Source organism: Apteryx mantelli, chromosome 2 (assembly GCF_036417845.1).
Source record: "Apteryx mantelli isolate bAptMan1 chromosome 2, bAptMan1.hap1, whole genome shotgun sequence".
Taxonomy (NCBI): Eukaryota; Metazoa; Chordata; class Aves; order Apterygiformes; family Apterygidae; genus Apteryx; species Apteryx mantelli.
This window is the reverse complement of record NC_089979.1, coordinates 30,381,752-30,402,301: the sequence shown is the minus strand read 5'-3', so window position 1 is coordinate 30,402,301 and position 20,550 is coordinate 30,381,752. Positions and strand designations below refer to the sequence as shown.

The 20,550-nt window shown below is 40.1% G+C and overlaps 1 protein-coding gene across 1 annotated transcript in view; it reads left to right on the top strand.

Moving 5' to 3' along the window:
• Positions 1–19,653, top strand: part of KLHL14 (kelch like family member 14) — a 59,872-nt gene extending 40,219 nt beyond the window's left edge. The window contains exons 3-8 of the mRNA XM_067292316.1: positions 4,806–4,895; positions 9,287–9,365; positions 15,565–15,755; positions 15,884–16,042; positions 18,842–18,999; positions 19,479–19,653. Of these exons, the coding sequence (XP_067148417.1) occupies positions 4,806–4,895; positions 9,287–9,365; positions 15,565–15,755; positions 15,884–16,042; positions 18,842–18,999; positions 19,479–19,619 (818 nt within the window). The 3' untranslated portion in view covers positions 19,620–19,653. The remainder of the gene's footprint in view (positions 1–4,805; positions 4,896–9,286; positions 9,366–15,564; positions 15,756–15,883; positions 16,043–18,841; positions 19,000–19,478) is intronic.
• The last annotated feature ends 897 nt before the right edge of the window (positions 19,654–20,550 follow it).

The following is a 20,550-nucleotide window of genomic DNA, read 5'->3' as shown; positions in this document are numbered from 1 at the left end:
GTGCCTTTTGTATTGGAATGAAACATCTTCTCATATTAATCTGCCCTCTGGAGTGCACTGCAACTGTCTAGTTTTCAGGTTGCAATGGTTGAATATTATCTAGCCAACAGGTTATGCTCTTAATGTTGTGGAAGGTCGTTATTGTCTCCTTTTGTCCTCTGGTAATGACATCCTGGTCCTTGAAACAGACTCTTCTCTTGTGTCTTCTGCGCAGGTCGTTAGATAAGATGAGCATGACTTCTTGGTGCATACTGAGTATTGAAGGGGCTATGCTCAAGCCGTGCGGTAGCTGAGGAAGACTTCTTTGCTTTCATCATAGTACCTCCTATATCCCAAAGAGCCAAACTGTTCAGGACAGTGAAAAATCTATGGGTACAAATATTTTTGCATTAAATAGAAGAATCAAATGCAGTTTCTGAAAGGAGTTTTTAGTGAGAAGGGAATGCCTGTGGGCTGTATCACAGCCTTCAGATTTCCTGGGACCAGAGGTTGTCCCTCCTGCTCTCTTGAGAAATGCCACTCCTGTTCCCTCTTCTTCCCTACTAGTTAGTGTTGAAGTGAGGATAGACAGGGAGAAGTGGATTGTAAGGAGGAGGAGGAATTGATGACTCCTTGAGAAATATGTGGGAACAAGCAGATGTTGTTTCCTAAATGTGCAGTTGTTCTCAGAAACTAAGCAAAACTGGATAAGGTGAACAGTGCACATTGTTGTTCATTAGCTAAGTGCAATGTCACCCGGTTTCGAAAGCTGGAGGTTCTCTGGAGCATCGCTGTGTCTGGCTACCTTCAAGGCCATTATGGTTAAGCGCACTTTGTTTCATGAGCGTTTGGCTGTAAGCAGTAGACTCCGGATTTGAAAGCAGGTCCCAGTTTGGCGTATGCAAGGAGTTTTGCCTGGGACAGCTATCCTAATAGGCAGTGTTGCTGTGTCTCCCACCTGTGTCCATGTCTGGAGAACATCCAGGAGTATCACTCCTGAACGATGTCACTGACTTTTGTTTAATGAAGTATTTCTTAACAAATACCACTATGCTCTTGGACTCCACTACCTTCCAGATCATTCTCAAGTGTAAATCAAAAGTACAGTTTTGACCTAAAAAGCTCTGAATGTTTTTAACCTGTATCTGAGAAATTGCCTTCCACCCTACTGAGGGTCTGCTAGAGAGCACTCATAAATTGCAGAAGAGGGCTGGTGGGAATGTTGTTTTCTCTAGGACTGCTTGCACTTGTTTCTGCTCTTGTTCCAGAAAAGCACAAGTTTGTTAACCGTAGGCCTCCAGAGCTTTGGAAAGTGTGTGTGAGGGTCGGGGGGTTAGAAGAGGTGATTTCTGCCAATTCTGTCTAATCTGTTTATATCTGTCTGTCTCAAGTAATGCTCTAGCACCTATCGCCTTGGTAGCTAAACATGTTTCTCAGAGGACCATGACTTTTTTTCATCTTTTTCTCTGTTTAATAGTCTTTTCTCCTTCCTTTTAAACTGGTGTTTAATAAAGTTGAGAATTCTCGCACAGGGTTTTATAAACATGTGTTATTAAATTTTAAATCTGTTTTGAAAGTGCCTCTATTCTACTCCCTCCTAGTAAAGTGACCTTTTTAAATGGAGGGAAGTGGGTTTAGATGACAGTCATGATAAATGCGGTCATGTTCACTCAATAAAATAAGGCCCAGTGCATTTGAGGATAAATCAGTGAAATGTACAGCCCCACCTGTCTGTCTCCATCATTCATTTCCACTGTCACTTTCACAGTGGCTGATGGATCACAGTTGCTGTAAAATTAGACAGCCTTTAATCTCATTTCATCCTGATTAGCTTCTCCTTACCCTTTCCCTCTAACTCACTGACTGACACGCTAAAAACTCACACTGGGCTGTGTCTGAGCGTGGCGTACAAACTTCTCTTCAAATACCCTTTTTGCCGGGCAGGCAGGTGTTCCACTGAGTTGAAATCTAAAAATGAGAAGATGTGATTTTCACATTATTAAAACAAAACAGCAGACAAAGGCTGATATAAAATTAATGAAAACGGCGAGTTGGCCAGACTGCATAATGGGCCAAATTCTTCCTGTTACACCCTGGCAGCCCCAGTGAGCTTGAGAAGATTGTTGCTGCTGGAAGCTGAATTTAGCATGCTCGTTGATGCTTGATTTTGACTGTATCTACCAAAAGTTGGGTCCTGTACAGACATCTGTTCATAAGGAGTTATGGTTTCTAACAAAAGTTTCCTACTGCTTTCAAAGGGCATTTTATAGCTGTAAAAGTGTTGCTTATTCCCACAGTTCTGATTTCTGTGTAGAATTTGGGATTAAGAGGGCCTCTGAAAATGATCAGGGAGAAAGGCTGCAATGTTGGTGATTTCACAGTTTCCATGCAAAAACTCCCTTGGAGATCTTCACAGTGTTGTCCTGCCCTCCCTGTTTTGCTTGGCTCCCTCCGACCTCGGCAGAGGCGGGCAGAGCATGACTGCAGTCCAAATTCATGAGACTGAGAACAGGGTTTTCCCCAAAGCTCTGTAAGAAACAAAGGTCGTAATAAAGGTCTGCAATATTTTATTATAGTCACCTTTCCTTCTGGTTCCCAAATACTACTACCCTTCCTTAGGCAAACTTCCCTTTAGCTTTCCCACAAGTTACAGATGATAGCTCAGGTCATTTGGGCCCAATCCCGTGTCAGTGGGAATGGTGCCATCAAGTTAAGTAGGAGCCAGGATTAAGCCCTTAGTTTTCAAGGTTTAATTATCATCATAAGTGTGGGAGTCTTATTGCATAGTTTATATGCATGGGAATGGCAGAAAAGCTTAAAATATAATTTCTTCCTCTACTGGCCCTGTTTGTATCAATATGGAGGATAAATAAACAAAAGTGTTTGCAAAAATGAAAACACAAAATGAGAAAAATATGCATGTGTGCACCGTTCTTTTCAATAAATGCTGTATCCCTTCAAATTGACCAAAGGAAGAACTTGGTTGAGGGTTCAAATGTTGGCTTGGGCATCATTTGAAAATGTAATAAGAGCAGTGGGTTAGGTAAAAACCAAAGACCTTGCAGAGTGATTCCAAGGAGTCTTTTCTTGGCAGGGGTGCCCCAGCAAGTGTTTAAGGGAGACAACAAATTCCCTGTGGGAGACCCAAATTCATTCTGTGGTACAGGCATCCACAAAATCAAGGAAAGTTCTGTGTTTTTGCGAGAAAAGAGATTTTAAAATGAGAAAATGACTGAGATTAAAGAATGAGATAAATATGATTTGGGGGCTAAGAAGGTATCAAATGTTTCTCTCATTCTTTCATCCTACTATAAGTAGTATAAATTCTTATGCAGTGCCTAGTGTAGGACTGCTTCCTAGTTATACAGTTTACTAGTAACAAATAACCTTAATTAATGCATTTTTACTGAACCCAGCTGCCCAGTTTAAGAATTGCTTCACTTATATGACTTGTAAGAGCATAGACTATGAAAATGATATTCCACCTTTACTTAAAACTAAAAATGTACCTTACTTATTCATCATTGCCTTGGCAAAAACTTCAGTAAGAAGCTTAAATGAGTCCACTTGATCTTTAAGAAAATGTGTCCTAAATAACAAAGCTGTGCGTATTTCTTCTTATTATTATTTGCATATGCTATACTGCACAACTGCATTTTGAGAAAAATGAAAGATAATAAAACAAATGAAATGAGAGATATATCACCCAAAATAATCCAAGTGTGAGATAGGCTTCCTCTTTTCTTCTTTTTTTTTTTGGCATTGGCAAAAGAGCACAAAGTAAGAGCTGGCCCTGAGTCATATTGATTTCCCACTGCACTGGTTTCCTAAGTGCTCTGTTGATCCGTGTCAAGCAATAAGTTCCCTGCCTGTACATGCACATCACCTCCCCATTTGTCCTCACCTAGATTTAAGGTGCCCATATGATGAGCTGAACAAGGACATCATTTTTCCTACTGGTGTCACTGGGCCAAAACTACTGCATGTGGTATGATAACTAATGCTGTGTCTACATTTACCATATAATATTACAATAGTGTTGTGTGGCACAGCACAATAACATGTGCATAGTATGGATATGTGCACCTTGTATTTTTGTGTCTTAGTACTTGTAATGGAAATGTAAATTAAATAATAAATTGTTTATTGTGACTCTAGCTGGTCTATAGCAATCTCAATACCTCCCCAAAACAGCATATTGCAAACCTAATTCCACAGTTTTGATCTTTGTTAACAAAGGGCTTCCTGATTAGATGAATAGAAAATGTGTGATTGTGCTGCTAATGACATTGTACAGGAAATTAAGCGTATACATTTGGAAAAGGCATTAAATCAGCAGGACCTTAATTTAAAAACTTAAAACTGTATGGAAATGCAGCTTGTTCATTGCTGTGTAATAGAAAGCTACTGAACACACTGACTCTTCTTGTGGAAACATTACCAACAGAACAAAGCTGGGCTGAGTTTTTTTTAATGTTTCCTACCATACTAGGATTCCTAGCAGCTGTTTATTTTCAGGAAAATATCAGACAACTTCACTCCTTTATGTAAGTTGTTTTTAGAACAGTGTATAGGGCAGTTGGACAGGTGCGTGGATGCGGAGGGACCAGAATTTCAGCTTTTTGCTTCAGTTATTTGCAAGATTGCATGATGTGAAATGATTGATAAGTGGCTTTGTCTGCTGTTAATTCACTGAACACGCTTGGGGTGATGCATTCCCCTATTATTCCCTACAGATTTAATTCCAGTATTGTATTTTGTACCTTTGGAAAAATTTTATGGAATCAGTGCCCTGAGCTGATAAAGAATTCTTGTTTTGCTTGCAGTTATGCCATATAACAGTGCCCATCACTGTGTTGTGGAAGTGGAAAACTTCTTGTTTGTTTTGGGAGGGGAAGACCAGTGGAACCCTAATGGTACGTATATAATATTAAAAGACAGGAGCAATATCTATTTTTCTGTGTCTGTCTGTCAGGTTGGCTGCTGTGTCATTAGCAAGTGATTTTGAGGACCCTTAACCTAAATGTTGAACTAGCCAAGGCTACGTTTAGATAGTGATGTAATAAATATCTGGTACTTTAGCAGTAGCATCACCATCATTCATCAGCTCCCACATCCCTTGAGAAATGCCACAGGCAGCAGAACAGACTCTTTCAAGTGTGTGCACCAGGCAGCAGCTGTTAAAAATTTTAACCTTCATTTCCAGTCTCCTTCCAGTCATAATATAATAATGCAATTGCAGTAGATGAATGCTTCTTTTCTATTGTCAAACCAGATACTTGCAGCTAAAGTTGTTAATGTGTTAATTATCTAGACTCTGAGATTCTTAAACTGGTCCTTTTTTTAGTCTTCTGCAAGAGCTTCTCATATAGATTATCTGCTGCTACCTTCTTTGATTTGATTACTTCATAAATTTACCGCAAAGAGAAATTAAACAATTTAACAGGCTTCTGAGCAAAGCAAAAGGAGAATACCATGCCTTGCAAAATTCACGAAATTGTCAAGACATTGTTAAAAAGCTTGCATACAAAGAAAGAATTGTAGTTGTAGCAGTCTGTGTAACAGAGATAATTATGACTGAGAAACCATAAAACAGCTTGCAGGTACACATTTTTACTTTAAAACACCAGAGGATCCAGCTGAAATTACATATACTGCATATATTTTATTGTGAATGCCCCATTTCAGCATCTGCACTAAACCAAATTATAGAAAATTGTTACATCTGTTCACTTCCTAAAATCTGAGACAAACAATCCAGTCCACCCTATAAGCATATTTCCGGTGTAGTTAAAAATATCACTAAGTGTCTTAGGAGAAGAACCCTTCAGTTCTATTGCTGAATTTTATGTTAAGCAGGAGATAGCATTAATGACAATTATTATTAGGAGTATCAGCCACATTCAACAACTGAGGGCCCCTGTTGTGCTTGATGATAGGCATATGGATAATAGAGGCAGACCTTGTTCCAGACAGTTTAAAATTAAATAGCTATGTCACATGAAGCATCATGAAAGAAAAGAAGTATAATCATCCACAATTTAAAGATGTGAAAACTGAGTCACAGAGTAATGGATAGACTTAAGGAGGGGTACGTATCCCACGTCTGAGGTAGGAGTTGAACACAGCTGTCATAACAAGGTGGTTCATGAGCTGGATAGTACCTTAATTTTAAGGCCACCTAGATCTAGATCAAGTCTTGAACTGAAGACATTGCCACCAGAAGTCTAACAGCTTCCTTGTTCTGTGAGTACCAAATAGTTGCAATTTGTCTGTAGAAAAGACAGAAATAGAAGAGATAGGAGGACTACTGATGCTGATCCCTTTACAAATGTACCCCGAGAGAAATGGATCTTATCACAAAAAGTGGACCTGAAAATCATCAACTACATCCTGTGCTGTTGCTGGCCTAGTTCTTTCTTCAAACTGATTTACTCTAAATGGGCAGCTACATGGGGACTACTCACTTATACCCATTTACATTTATGTAAAGGCCCTTATCTGCTGTTTTCATAGTACAGTAGGGGCTTCAAATGGACCTAATTGGAACTGTCCTGCCAGAGCATTGCAAAGATTTCAGTTTGCATGAGAACATGCTGGTGTTGTTTCAGTGGATGGAGTTATCTTTGAGACTGGGAAGTTGAAGGCTTGCTATGCACTTCTTTAGCCATCGCACTTGCAGATCTTGAGGCACCCTGTTGACCGTGGGGAGCGTCTATGCACCCTTCGTGCTGCATTTCCAGTCACAAGGGATCACTCCACAAGTGAATGCTGATGAGAGCAGGTTGCAGAGCTTTAGTGTGGATTTAGCACCAACCTTTGCAACCTGCAGAGCCCTTGCCTTTTGACTTGGGGACAGAGACCTTCCTGCAGAGAGCAGAGGGCTGCGTCTGTCTTCTTTTCTCCCATTCGCTTGATTTACTAACCCTGATTTCTGTTTACTCCTCGCAGTTCCTAGGTTCTGACAAGTGTTTCCTAATGTGTGCATGCTTCCCGAGTGACGAGCAAGGCAAAATGATAGATACAGTTGTCTTTCAAACTGAATTCCAAAATTAAATTGGAATGAAAACAGTTATACCAGGCAACTTAAATAGGTCATCAAGTCCTTTCACAGCCATTGTATAGTCCTTCTTTGTAAATTTTCTAGGCTCCTAAAAGCAGTTGGATTTTTAGCCCCCCACTACTCCTGTTGGAAAGTTGTTACAGAACCCAACGGCTCTAAATGACTAGGAGCTGTATTCTAATTTCCAGTCTTAATGTATTCTTTGACTGTCTAAATCACCTCGTTCTCATGCCAAAGTTGGCCTTTAGCTTAATAGTTTTCCCCTCCTGGAGATTTGTTCCTCTTCTGTGTTATAGACACCATTCCCATCCCCTTTCAACTTTTGTTTTGCTAGATACAACAAGCCAAGTTCTTTAGTCTTCTGCTATTCCTGTCATCGTAGAGGTACATCTCTGTGCCTCTTCTAGTTTGGTTGCATCTTCCTTCCCATGAAGTGACCAGATTTATATCCTGTATTCCCACTCTAGGCTCATTAAAAACTTCTCTTTTTACTAGAAATAACTGCCATTGCATGCTATACAATCCTCTACATGCATAACACTTGTACATGATATGAGGTTTGTATGATCACAAATAAAAGCTGCTATGTAACCAATGACCACTGAAGTCAAAAGTAACTCTGAAGGATGTAGTAACTCAGAAGGAGCAGCATTAGATCCTTTTAGCAGAAGTCCAAACTTATGATCAATACTTACATTGTTTTGTAATTCTTCTTTTTGTAATAGAAATAGATTAATAAATGTCCTAAACAGTGAGACCTAGAGCTAGTCAGATGCCTGCTGTTATTGCTTTTGCTGCTTATTGAATCTATAGCCCTCAATGCATGTTTTTTTGCCATCTTTGTAGACTAAAAGAATTCAGATAGGGACCAATAACAAAGTCTGGCTTCGCTAAACTTGATGGCAAAATTACCACTTGCCCTTAGTGTATGGGGATCTCACCCTATGAGATGTGTTTGAGTAGTGCTCAGCTTGCTGGGACCTCGGTCCTCATTAGGCACCATACTGGATTTGAAGGGAAATGCTGCATTATTCATCAGTCATCTGCTTTCCTCTTCTCATAAGGAACATGCTTTTAATAGTGAGAGAATGAGTTTGCTTCCAGAAGGAGAGGTCAACATGGTTTCTTTTTCTATTTCCTTGTAGAACATGATCTTAAATTATTATAAATATAAATTTTATCTGTATCATTATTCTTCTCTACAATCCTGATGGTTTATTTATGTAGGCTGAAGTATGTGTAGAAAGAAACAAGCAAAGAGAGCCAATCCCAAAGGGGCTTTTCCAATGCAAAAATATTCACCTTGTAGGATACTCAGTGACCATTTATGTAACTGTGACATATGCAGTTGCATTATTCTACTGTCCTCTGAAGCCTCTAATTCAATTTTTTAGTCACAGATACATAAACAAAGGTTTCTTTTTCCGAGATCCTCATCTGTTGAAGTCTCAGGTGTTACAAGAAATTGCCATGCACTCTCTTGCTTCAGTTTTCTTGCTTTGATGTCAATCTGCATGTAAAATAAGGTGAAATCTTAATATCGTGAAGACATGAATACAATTCTGGGGCTTGACAGCAGGAATAAGGTAGTTAGCTGGTATATGTTGCTCATGTTTCTATTTTAACTAACACTCTTGGAATAAAACCCTAAGAGTATATTCCCCCTTCGATGCACATGTGTAACTCCTCTGAACTTACACTGAAAGTAGATGGTAGAATAAACCACCTAGTGCAAAGACTGCATACCCCATGCTGATGGCTTATGCAGCTCCTGGTTATTTGCCTAATCTTTTTCACCATGTTGCACATAGGCATGAAGTGAGGAGAAAGAAAAACACATATTCTCCCTATGATTTTTTTACCTGACACAAAATAGTCTCATCATAGCAATACCACAGAAATGCCCTCTTTTGGGCAGTAATTTTGTTTAGTGATGTGATTTATTGTGGCTGTGGAAGTACCACAGCATCTATAACTATAGCTAAATACACATTTTCAAGGTCTTATTACAGAGAGCAAGAATAATCTCTGTCTACTTTTACTGCTAACAATTGCTAATTCAAACCTTGTAGTGCCCCGTTTGTTGAATTATTACTGTACACATAGTGAAATCATACATTGTTTTAAAAGGGGGAACCCTTCATAAAAGCTGTCAACTTGTGAAGTATATGTAATATATATTACAATCATGATGTTAAATACATGAAACAAACAGCTGAGTGTCAAAATAATCTATCTTTACAGGGAAACACAGTACAAACTTTGTTAGCCGATACGATCCCAGGTTTAACAGCTGGATACAACTTCCACCCATGCAAGAGAGGTAAAAACCTACTACGTGTTTTTCAATATATGTTTTATTATCCTAGGAGCAGCTGAAGTTTGGCTTAGTTCTGGGAGTAAGGAGGCCTACAGAAGCATTGAAAGTATGGAGATAAAACTGCAGTGTGCAGTTGCTTCTCCTCTGTCTCCGAATTTTTTTAAATATTCCAAATCCACAAGTCCAGATGCCAAATCCTGTGGTGCTAACTGATGCAAAATAGCCACGAACTTTCTGCAATTACTGGTTGCCTGAGTAGGATCTGAAGGGGTTTTTGAAGTCTCCATAGTGTCCTGTCATGTTCCTTGACTGAAATGTCATGATGAGTTAGCAGTAAACAAGCATAATTACAGTCAGATATCTTATGTAGAACAGAAAACTTCACATGTTGACACCATCCTGTTTCACCACACCAGCCATGAGAAGCTCTCCTCAGCCTGACTTACCCTGTCAGAGGACTCTTGATCCTAGGTGGTCTTTGGCTGAAGTTGCTGTCAGCCAGTGCATATTAGAGTAGCATACATTTTAATCTTACTGTGTACTGAAGAGCAGAGCTGCATGTGAACTTGAGCAGTAACCTGTAAAAGTGGCTTAAAGTTAACTCTGGATCCCAGTTCCTACCCTGACAGGGAAAAAAGTCCCCTAAACCTGAACTGAATGGTACATGTTTCTTCATAAAAACTATCTTAAAGCCAGGCAATACAAAGTTATAACATTTTATGAAAAACGTTGAAAGGACTGTCCATCCTTCAGTTCAACAACATCCATCTTCTCGCAGATCTTATGTACAAGATATCTCACACCACCTTCCTAAGATATTCTCCTTATTCCGTGTGCTGACAGTATTTTGGCTCTTTTTCTGTTTTCTGTCCTCGATGATCGGAGCTCTGACAGTCATAAATACACTAAGCTCAATGCAACTGTGTGATTCAGGTGTGTGTGTATTATGAGATGCATGGAAATATGTCTGTCTCTTCAAATTTTCAGAGGTAAAATCTGTGCAGAGTTTTTGAAGGGCCCCTGTTCAGGATTCGGTTTGACCGACCTATGTCCATGTGCAGACCCATGTGTGGTGCTTGTCACCAAAAACTACTGCATCATAGTAGAGCAGAGTGACTCCTGCCCTCTGGTTCAGCTCCCTGAACTGACTCGCTGCAGGCTCGAGGCTGTGTGTGAGATTGAGTGCTGCTGTGCAGGTCATCCTCAGTGAGCCAGGAGGCAGACTGGGCTTTGCATGGAGTCTGAAGCTCTTACATGGAGCCTAATGGCAATGCTAATTTGGCCTTTTGAGTATCTGCAAGCAGAACTCCTGAGGGGCACATGCAGTTGCCTGGATGGGTTGGGTTTGTTTGGCTGAGAAAGCTCAGAGCTCAGAAGGCAGAAGGAGGTAGTTGAGGGTTGGAGAAGGCAGACAGTGGCAATTTTTTCACTTCTACAGTGGCCAATTCTAGCAAATACAGATCCAATTTATAATACCAAGTGCTGAATATGCCTTCAGTCTTGTGTTGTGGTGGAAGCTGCCACCTTCAGCCAAGAATTAGAAACTCTGCAGAGCGTTATGACTGCTTAGCAGCTGCCCAGTAATAAACTGCGATGTATTAGCATCTCAGCACTTTACAATTTTATTTAAATGTAATAGTCCACTCATACATAGTCCTTTTTGCTAGGGGCTTTGCTGTGACAGCATTAATTGTCACCTCTTTTGTTCAGGATACATAATTGCCCGTTATTTTCCTATAAAGGCTCCTGAGCATAAGGACTGTGGCTGGAAAACAGGGACTTTTAAATATTTTTCTAAAATGTGTTGAATGGTTTATTTACTCATCCCTAATGACTTCCTCAGAGGTGTGGCAAACAGGAGAGAGCTTTTAGGAAATCCCAGTTCCCAGCTCCTTAGTCAGATAAAGTTCCCACTAAAGTCAGTAAGCTATTTTGTCCCCCTAGGAGTCCAGGGTCATGCCCTGTATGTGCTGGCGTAATGCCAGCACCATTGATGAGACAGAGGGTTTAATGGCTTCTTCTGAGTCATTATGGTCCATCAAGTCAAAACCTGCTTAGGAATTTTAGTGTGAGAATAATTGGCTGGATAGACTATCATAGCTCCTTTAAAATGACTGCCAGGTAAACATGGGTCTCATGCACAGGCAGTATATTCTCAAGTTAAAAATCTGTATGAAATATGTGATGGGTAAACTTTTATCTCATATTATAAAATCCGTATCAGCTTGATTTCACTGTACAAGCTGTAAAGAAATGTCTAAATCCGTTACGGATTCAGAGCCATCAGCCTGTTTTTGTTTCAAGCCAAGTTTGGATTCTTTTAATTTGAAGAACATCTCAAAAAGACTTGCTTTTGAAAAGTATGTGGCATTTTCAGGTGTATGTTGTTTAGAGAAGCAGCAAATGATTCATTAGGTATTAAAATATGTGTCTGCCTAACAATACAATAGCAATGAGATGTTTTTTGGAAAGCAGTTCAGTTAGACTGATAATGGGATGAACCACAGCTAAGCACCACAATCCAATACTGTTCCTGGAACCAAAGAGATCCCATCAACCCAACTCAGCCCAGAGCTGAAGGGGGTGTATGGAGCATAATAGCAGTTACAACACCTTACTTTTTCTTACATTCCAATTTAAAGGGTTTTATTTTGCTTGTCAGCAAAAAGTACTGCATTGTACCAGGGCATGAGGAAGCACAAGTGGAAATGAGCAGGCTAACTTCCTTACTGAAGCTCAATGAACTGAGAAAATAAGCGGCAGAAAAGAGATAAAAAAACTCACACTTTTTCTTAGTCTCTGGTTTTATTAATAACATTATCCTTTATTAAAATGACTGTATTTTTTAAAAAGCAAAACATTCTCTAGCAATGACCCTGAAACAAGGCCCAGATGTTGTGATGATCTGTAATAACGCTGGTAGTTTTAAACCTCAGACTGAGAGTTGTATTTTCTGTTTCAGGGCATAAATTCATTGTCTTTGGGAATCAGAAAGAAATGTTAGAAATGTTTCCTCTTTGAGGGTACTTAAGAGAAAAAGTTAGTTGGGTTCATTATTGAGTGAGGGGGGTTGAAGGAAAAGAATTTTAGAGACTGGTGAACATCAAATACTGGAGAAAATTACAAAATAACTGTCTTATTGTCCATATTCAGATCCCAAGGTGCATTTCAGTTATCCTGTTAGAATGGGTAGTCTCTTCCCAGTTTTATGAGGAAAAGGTTGCAATGCTAGGATGACTATATTATATTTTAATCTGGATCATATTTTACAGCCATCTAAAAAATCATCACTTAACAATACACCCCTTATACTGTGTATCATCAAAAAGTAAAAAACCAAAACCTTAAAATCTTTGTGGCAGGAGCTACTGGGGAAATATTCACATTCAAGCAGAAGAGTGAAGCTTGCTGACACTTTCATTTTTTGCTCCTTATAGTGACACTGTGTGGATGAAACCAGGAGTACACATACAGAATAAGGTTAACAAAATCCTAGTTAAAATAGTAATGCCTGCCAGTTGTACCTAGCTCTATTTATTAGGCTTGGACTAAAAAAAAGAAAGAAACTGCTATTCATATAGAAGAGTATATACCCTTTTTATTACCATAGAGTTTGGTTTTGAAAATGCATTCTGATGCACATTTTATTAGAGTTATTACCATAAATCTGACTGAAAATACATCAGAAGGTGTTTGCATAAGCTGAAATTCAAAACCCCTCAAGGCTGGCAACAAATCCTCCACAATCCACACCTTGTATAGAGCCCAGTAAAGCTGCCAAACTCTGCTGGGCTTAGGGTTGGGAAAATAAGGGATATCACTTCTGCTGAAATGCTCCTGGGTAGGCAGCGCTGAGGAAAGGTGGTGGTAGGCAGCATGAGCCCTGGCTGAAGCTTTCCTCAGCGTGCACATGTGCAATGGTGCTCGCCTGTGCAGCTTCTCCGGTGTCTAACCAGATGCAAACTCTGCCACTTTTCCTGACTTTGGGGCAAATACTCTTGCGTCTGGCCTGTGATTTACTCTCAGGAAGCGTTAGGCACTTGATTACCTCTAACACCTATACACACTATCAAACTGGAGTGAAATCAGCTGGCAGACTTTTGTTGAGGAGACAACACTCAGGCAGACATAGATACCCATACAGTGTAATCAAATAAGCTTTGTTTCCATAGAAAATCAAGCTAAAAACATAGATGCACAATTTGCTGCTTGACCATGCAGAGCAATATATGCCATCAGCTTCTATCTGCCCATTGACAGATAAATTAAATGGTCTTATTTAATTCATCAGTTTAGTTGGAGACACCTGGCAGCCTTCTTGCCCTGCTCTTTGTGGTCTTTTCTTTCCTGGCTTTGTTCCTGTGGCAGTGTTTCCCTCTGCGTGTCACACAGGAGACCTGGCAACAAGGGGTGCCAGCCTGCACCATCCACATTGCACATATGCAGGCAAGGCAAAAGCGAAGGGGGTGCTCCGTACCACAGCTCCTCACCAGCACATGCCCTGTCAGAGATGCACAAATCCCCAAGCAAGGCCAGAAACAGGCTGTGTCGCCTCAGACCTGCTCCCTGAACTCCCAGCCTCTTTCCATGGCTATATATGCGTGTGCCAGTCTGACCTCTCCCCCAACTTTTAAACCGTCAGCCAGTTTGAGCCACATTTAACAAAGAGGGAAATTCCTCAAAAATGTTAATGTACCGCTGATTTTGTGAAAATAGCAGGGTAAAGGAGAGGGATCCTATTCCTGCTGTCACTGAAGGAAACATGCTTAAATGCCTCCCTTACCAGCCAGCAGGTTGGAGACACTGTAAGCCAGACTTTATTCATTCCACTGGTCATGGCACAACTTTAGAAAAACTGAGGGAGGAGCGGGGGCATGCAAGAGTTGTTCACTGCTGCATGCTATGCTCTGCAGCTCACCCTGTATGCCTTGCCAGTTTGCAGCGTCAAGCCCTTGGCAGTCCGTGTGATCATCGAGATCCCCAAATTTACCTTGTGATTCAGGAGATGGGTAGTGCAATTTGCAACAGCTACCTGCTGCAAATCTGGGTGCCTCGGCATGAGCTGAAGAGCGTTGTGTTAGCCGCAGCAGTGGGTTTGGCAAGCTGCAATCACACCTTTGTGTGCCAGTTTCGCAGAGCTGTCAGGACTAGACCTTGTAACTCCTATGGTGTTTCACTCTGGAAAGAAGTTTAGGTTGAGGGTCTATAACTCTTGTCATTCAACATTTTGTGCAGGACTTCATCCTAGTCTAGCTATGTTCTCTTGCAATTTTCTTTCTCATATCATTGCATCTTAAAATTAAAGCCCTCTGTCCTATCACCCTTGCTGCCACAGAGTAATCAGGGTAGCTGTCCCTGGAAGAGGATTACCCCAAACAGTGTATCTCAAAATGGTCTACCCCAATGTGTCTCAAAATGGTCTAATGTTCTATTTTTACTTCAGTAACGGACACTTACCATTAATTTTGGAGGCACAAGGAAGACAAACTAATACAGGTCCAGCAGTCCTGAGCAGAAAAATTAATTAGTTCCCTGCATACCTGAGTTGCATGTGGAATCAGACAGGTGGCTAAAACTTTGTTCAAAATTAGTTGAATGGAGATGGGCCTTTTTGAGTTAATGGGCAGAAATGTAATATTGTGCCTAGCTTAAGGAAAGTTGTTCTATTTGCAGTACTGCAGAAAGAAGAAAAAAATGATAATTGAAGAAAAATTTTGATGATGTGGTTCTCTTAGTAAATTGGGAACAATGACCCTTGAAGGACCATAAAGAAAGTGAATGTCAAGATAATTTATTATTGTTACATTATCTACCTCATTTTTCACTTTGTCTTACTGAGTTGTTATATCCCTTACAAGGTAATGCCCCAAACATTAATGAGCACCTTTTTATCTTCCATGGGTGTGCAAAAGCAACAAACAGCTTTGGAGAAAAGTATTTTCTGCCAGATTTATGCGTGCTTAATTGTTTGACACCAAAAATAAAGTATTCATTCATATATGTATTTGAGTATTTGATTAGCAAAGCAGACACAGTCTTTAGAATTGCTGTATGCATGTGAATCCCCCATACACATTTGTCTGAAGTAGCATTTGAAGTAGCAGCTATCTTAGTTCAGGGAGTCAGAGGAAAAAAAAAATCATTGACACAGCTAATTGGCTTGTTGTTGGCTTGTTTTGTTTTGTTCTGTTCTGCGCTCCAGGAGGGCCAGTTTCTACGCCTGTCGCCTCGACAAGAACTTGTATGTGATTGGCGGAAGAAACGAAACTGGCTACTTGTCCAGTGTGGAGTGCTATAATTTAGAGACGAATGAATGGCGCTATGTGTCTTCCTTACCGCAACCTCTGGCAGCCCATGCAGGAGCAGTTCACAATGGCAAGATATATATTTCAGGCAAGTGCCTTTTCCAGTTCCTGCTGTAGAAGAAAACCCAAAACCCAAAAATGTAGAGCTAAATTCCTGCTGCAAGGCAATGAAGGTCTTTATTTACATTAATTAACAAAGGTATATTTACTTTGCAGGAGGTGTTCACAATGGAGAATATGTCCCCTGGCTATACTGCTATGACCCTGTGATGGACGTCTGGGCCCGAAAACAGGACATGAACACAAAGCGAGCAATCCACACTTTGGCTGTAATGAATGATCGACTGTATGCAATTGGAGGAAACCATCTGAAAGGTCACATTTTTAATAGTGAAAAAGCATTTCAGTGTCCCCCATCTCCTGATAAAGAATATTTTTGTTAGACAGTCATTGTTAAATACATTAAAAAGCAGGCAACACAATTTAACAGGACACTTGAGCCAGCAATTTTGAAAACATTTTATGCAAATTATTTTAAAATTATAACAGTACATTAAATATATGAGTAATGAATGCTTTAGATAATAAAAATGGGAGCTTCCATTACTCAAAGGCATGGACAATTTGTCATTACCAAGAATTCAATGAAACAAACAGATTATTCTTTGACCCGAAAGTACCAGCAATATTTTCCTCTGTAAATCATTTTCCAAAATGTGCAGTTAGAGAGAGCTTTATTCAGAGCATCACACAAAAACAAGCTCCCGTTTTAATGAAAAAAAGCAGCCATTAAATATTAGGACTAGACCCTTTAGATTCCTTTTTAGTATTAAATGTAGCTTGTTACTTACAATTTTTTGTTAATTCCTTTTAGAGGTCTCTTGTTTTTGCCTTTTGAAAAGCTCTCATATTAAAATTACTACTACTTAGGCATCTGGAATTCTTGTCTTAATACTTACATGCCATTGCTATTACTGCTAAAGAGATTCTGTTTAATCCAGTCAGTTCAGACAAAATGCACAGTTCCTGCTCCTTTGTCCCCTGACAATATTTGTCAGTTTATACTCAGATTTTTCTTTGTTTTTTTTTTGCTTTCCTTTCTTGTTTCAATAAAAACTCTCATAACAGCAATAGATAAAATTAGCCAGTGATGCAAAAGAAAGAGTGCTGTTAAGTGCCAGAAATACTTGCCCATGTGCCTGAATGGCTCTGGCCCCTACGTCGCAGTGAGACTCTGAAATCACACGCTGCTTTTGAAAATCTGAGTGTCTGTGGTGCATATAGGGGGCACAGTCTTAGGTGTAAAATTTCCCCGGTAAATGGTACTGGTGCAGAAACCCTTGCTGCTAGGCGAAGGCTGTTTTGCCTCCTCTTAGCCCCAGCCCAAGTTGCAGTGGATGTTCCTGGACTAGCCGTGAAAGGAGGGATGAGGTAAAAGTTGCCTGCACAAACACACCTGCAGATTTTATAGAGGTTGGCTTCCCAGTCCAGCCTCTTGCGGAGGTCCGTAGCATTGGCTTTTTCTCCTACTAAAGTAACAACATTAAGATGTCACAGCCCTCGGTATAGCTGCAGCACAGGGTTTGGTTTGCCCAGGCTTGAATTGCTTCCACCCTGTCTTCTCCTTCCTTCTTCAGCCAGTTTCATGCAGCATCCTCTGGGAGAGAAGGAACTTCTGATGAGCGTTGTATTTTTACCTCTACCGTCCTTGACTGAGATGCCTTTAGTATGTATGAACTGCTTGCTGTTGCAAGACGTATTTAATGTCTAGGCTTCTGGAAAGCCTTCTGTTGTCTGGAGGAAGGGGTTTTTGGAAAACTTCAGTTTCTTCTGTGGAGTGGAACAAGAAAAGGAACTGCGAGTGAACAGAAGAGGGAGAAGATTGAAGTGTGGATAAAATTGTCCCTTGGTTGGGAAGAGCAAGGCTCTCTCATAGCTCAATAGCAAAGCAGTCCTTTGTGAAGCTGGTTCTTTATACTAGTGTCAGCAGTGCATTTACCTCTTCACCACTGATCATGTGTATACTGCAGTTTATTAGGGAGCTTTCTGACAGATTCTGGGCACACAGCAGTGGCCTCTCTACGGCCCCTTGAAAACTTTACAGCGATGCAAAATAATTTCATCAGAACTCTTCATTCTTGACATAAATAATCTTACAAGCAGCGTCATTGGGAAGTACCAATATCACCAAATGCCTTTTTCCAGAAAATCAAACTTATCTTCTCTTTCCCGTCTTCCCTTGATGGAGAAGACAGTAATGTCAAGTAAAGCATCCTGGTATATTAAAAAAGTCATAATTTTACTGCAGTGCTTTGACAAAGAAAGTAGCTTGAGATTAGGAGAAATGCCTAAATATTAGAGCAGGAACCAGGACTCCTGGGTTCTATTTTGTGTTCAACTCATCTATTTGTTGTTAAATATCACAGCTTGAGAGTCTTGAGACCCGTCTGCCCTTTGGTGATTGCAAAGCAGCAGCTGCTTGAAGCCATTCTCCCACCTCCACCGGGGAGGACGGAACAGCCATTCTTTTGGTTACGTTTTCTGTCACCTAGATGACTGTCACATCACAACCACATGCTTAGGTTACCCCTTAAATCAGCTTAAAAGTTGAAAGTGGTCCTGAATGTCACAGCTTTCTTGCTAAGCACCATGTCCCTCTGAAACCATGTGGTATCAGTTGTCTTAGCTCTACTTTGATTGTTTGTCATTGGTTTCACGGTGAGATTTAAGCTGGTGATTTCTGAATAGGTTAGATCTGCTGTCCTTCGAGAAAGGCTGCCAGACCAGTCTTTCCCTACGTGTTCAAACTGGCATTAGCATGGATAGGTGAGGTGGAATATTACTTGAATTTGCTTTTATCATTGTTACATTATTATTGAGTGTTACTTTCTGATCTGTTCAGGTTTTGTATGCACTTGTACTTCTGATTTGTAGAAGACCTGTAGAACTAATGGCAAATGCTTTTAACAGATTTACTTGAACCAAAATAATAATTAACGTCACAGGAGATGGCTTAAACATATGTGGCAATATTTTATTAGAAAAAGTTTAACAGTAATGTTATAATCATAGTAATGTAATTGCAATTGTACATTAATAAATTTAATAACGTAACAAATAATAAAATAGTATGGCTATAATACATATTCTCTTTCTCTCCACCTTCTTCTCCAGGTTTCTCCCATCTTGATGTCATGCTTGTGGAATGCTATGATCCAAAAGGCGACCAGTGGAATATTCTTCAGACTCCTATTTTGGAGGGGCGCAGTGGACCTGGCTGTGCAGTTCTGGATGACAGTATTTACCTTGTAGGAGGCTACAGCTGGAGTATGGTAAGTACCTGCTCTGCCAATGCCAATGACCCTACGTTCCTCTGAGCTCTTGTGGCCAGTGTGTACCTTACACAGGTGGGCCTGAGAGGAAGGGAGGGATGAACTACCTGTTTTCAACTTGTGGACAACGTGTAGTATGTTTTCAGCTTTGTGCTTTTCTCTTTAAATAAGTTATTTTCAGTTTGTATTCACTGATAGGGGGTAACACAAAAAACAGATGTAATGGCAAGAGTGATTGATGAGGCTGAAAGCCTGTAGCTCTGCTTATAAGACGCTGTAAAGAAGGCTGATTTGCAAAGGCTGAGCGCTCAGCCCACATGAAAATGAAGTCACTTTAAGAGTTCTTAAACTAGTTCTTAAACTAAGGCCCCAAACCATCAGCCGCTTTAAAAAAAAAAGCTTTTCATCTTTAAAGCTGATGTGTCGCATGGATTTTACTTAGGCCATGTTTCAATATGACTTTTTGTTCTCTGTTGCAGGGGGCCTACAAATCCTCTACAATTTGCTATAGTCCTGAGAAAGGGACTTGGACAGAACTAGAAGGAGACGTTGCTGAGCCACTAGCAGGCCCTGCTTGCTCAACTGTCATACTGCCAGCCTGCGTACCATACAACAAATGATACTCAAGGAGCACTGACATGAACACTGATTGGATTTGGGAAAATAATGACGGGTGACATAAATATTTTAATAGAACAGACTTCCTGTTAAAACAAAGCTACATAATTGACCCTTATTCTATATTTATGCTTTAGGAGCAAACTAAAAGAAAACAAAAACAAAGTGTTGTCCCATCTCAGATAGATGCCGGTGTCTGATGAAGCAAGTAGCTAAAACACACCGAACATTACATGCTGACAGACTGCCATTTCAGACTGATTTTAACTTTTTCCTGCTGCAGAGATATTCCTCACATCAAATTTATCTTTGAAAAAATGAAGGCTAAATGTTCAAATACAGCCTGAAGAGACAAGATCAGTATTGTGCATTGTATCTACCTGCATGTGATCTGTGTTGAAGTCATGAGGATGTTGTTTTCACGAATGCTTCAGAATTCAGATAGTGAAAAGCTCACACTGCTTTGCAGAATTGTCTCCTCCTCTGTAATCCTAACCTACAGCTACTTCACATGCTTTGCAAGCAACACAGCATCAGAAGATCATTAAAGGTAAAGAAGTATCACTGAGTTTTTGCACAGCTTGGCTTCTGATACACTCTGCCTTCAAAGTTCCCATGTGTAAGTGCAGCAGAAAGCAGACTGCAATGGCCATGCTTTACAGAGCACTTCTTGCAATAGCAGTTCAGGGATTAGGATCAAATTCTTCTCCTAATCACACTGGTGTAAATTCAGAGTCACTTCACTGAAATCACATGGAAAGACTATTTCTAAATTAGTGTAACAGAATTTTTCTCCTAAACCTTAAATTCTGGGTTTGTAAGGAAGTTATTTGCATGACCACTTAACAAAGTACCAGAACCCACACTTACTTTCACCAGCCTGTTAGATATGAACATATCTGCTGTTTGCTTCCAAAGACAAGAACACTGAAT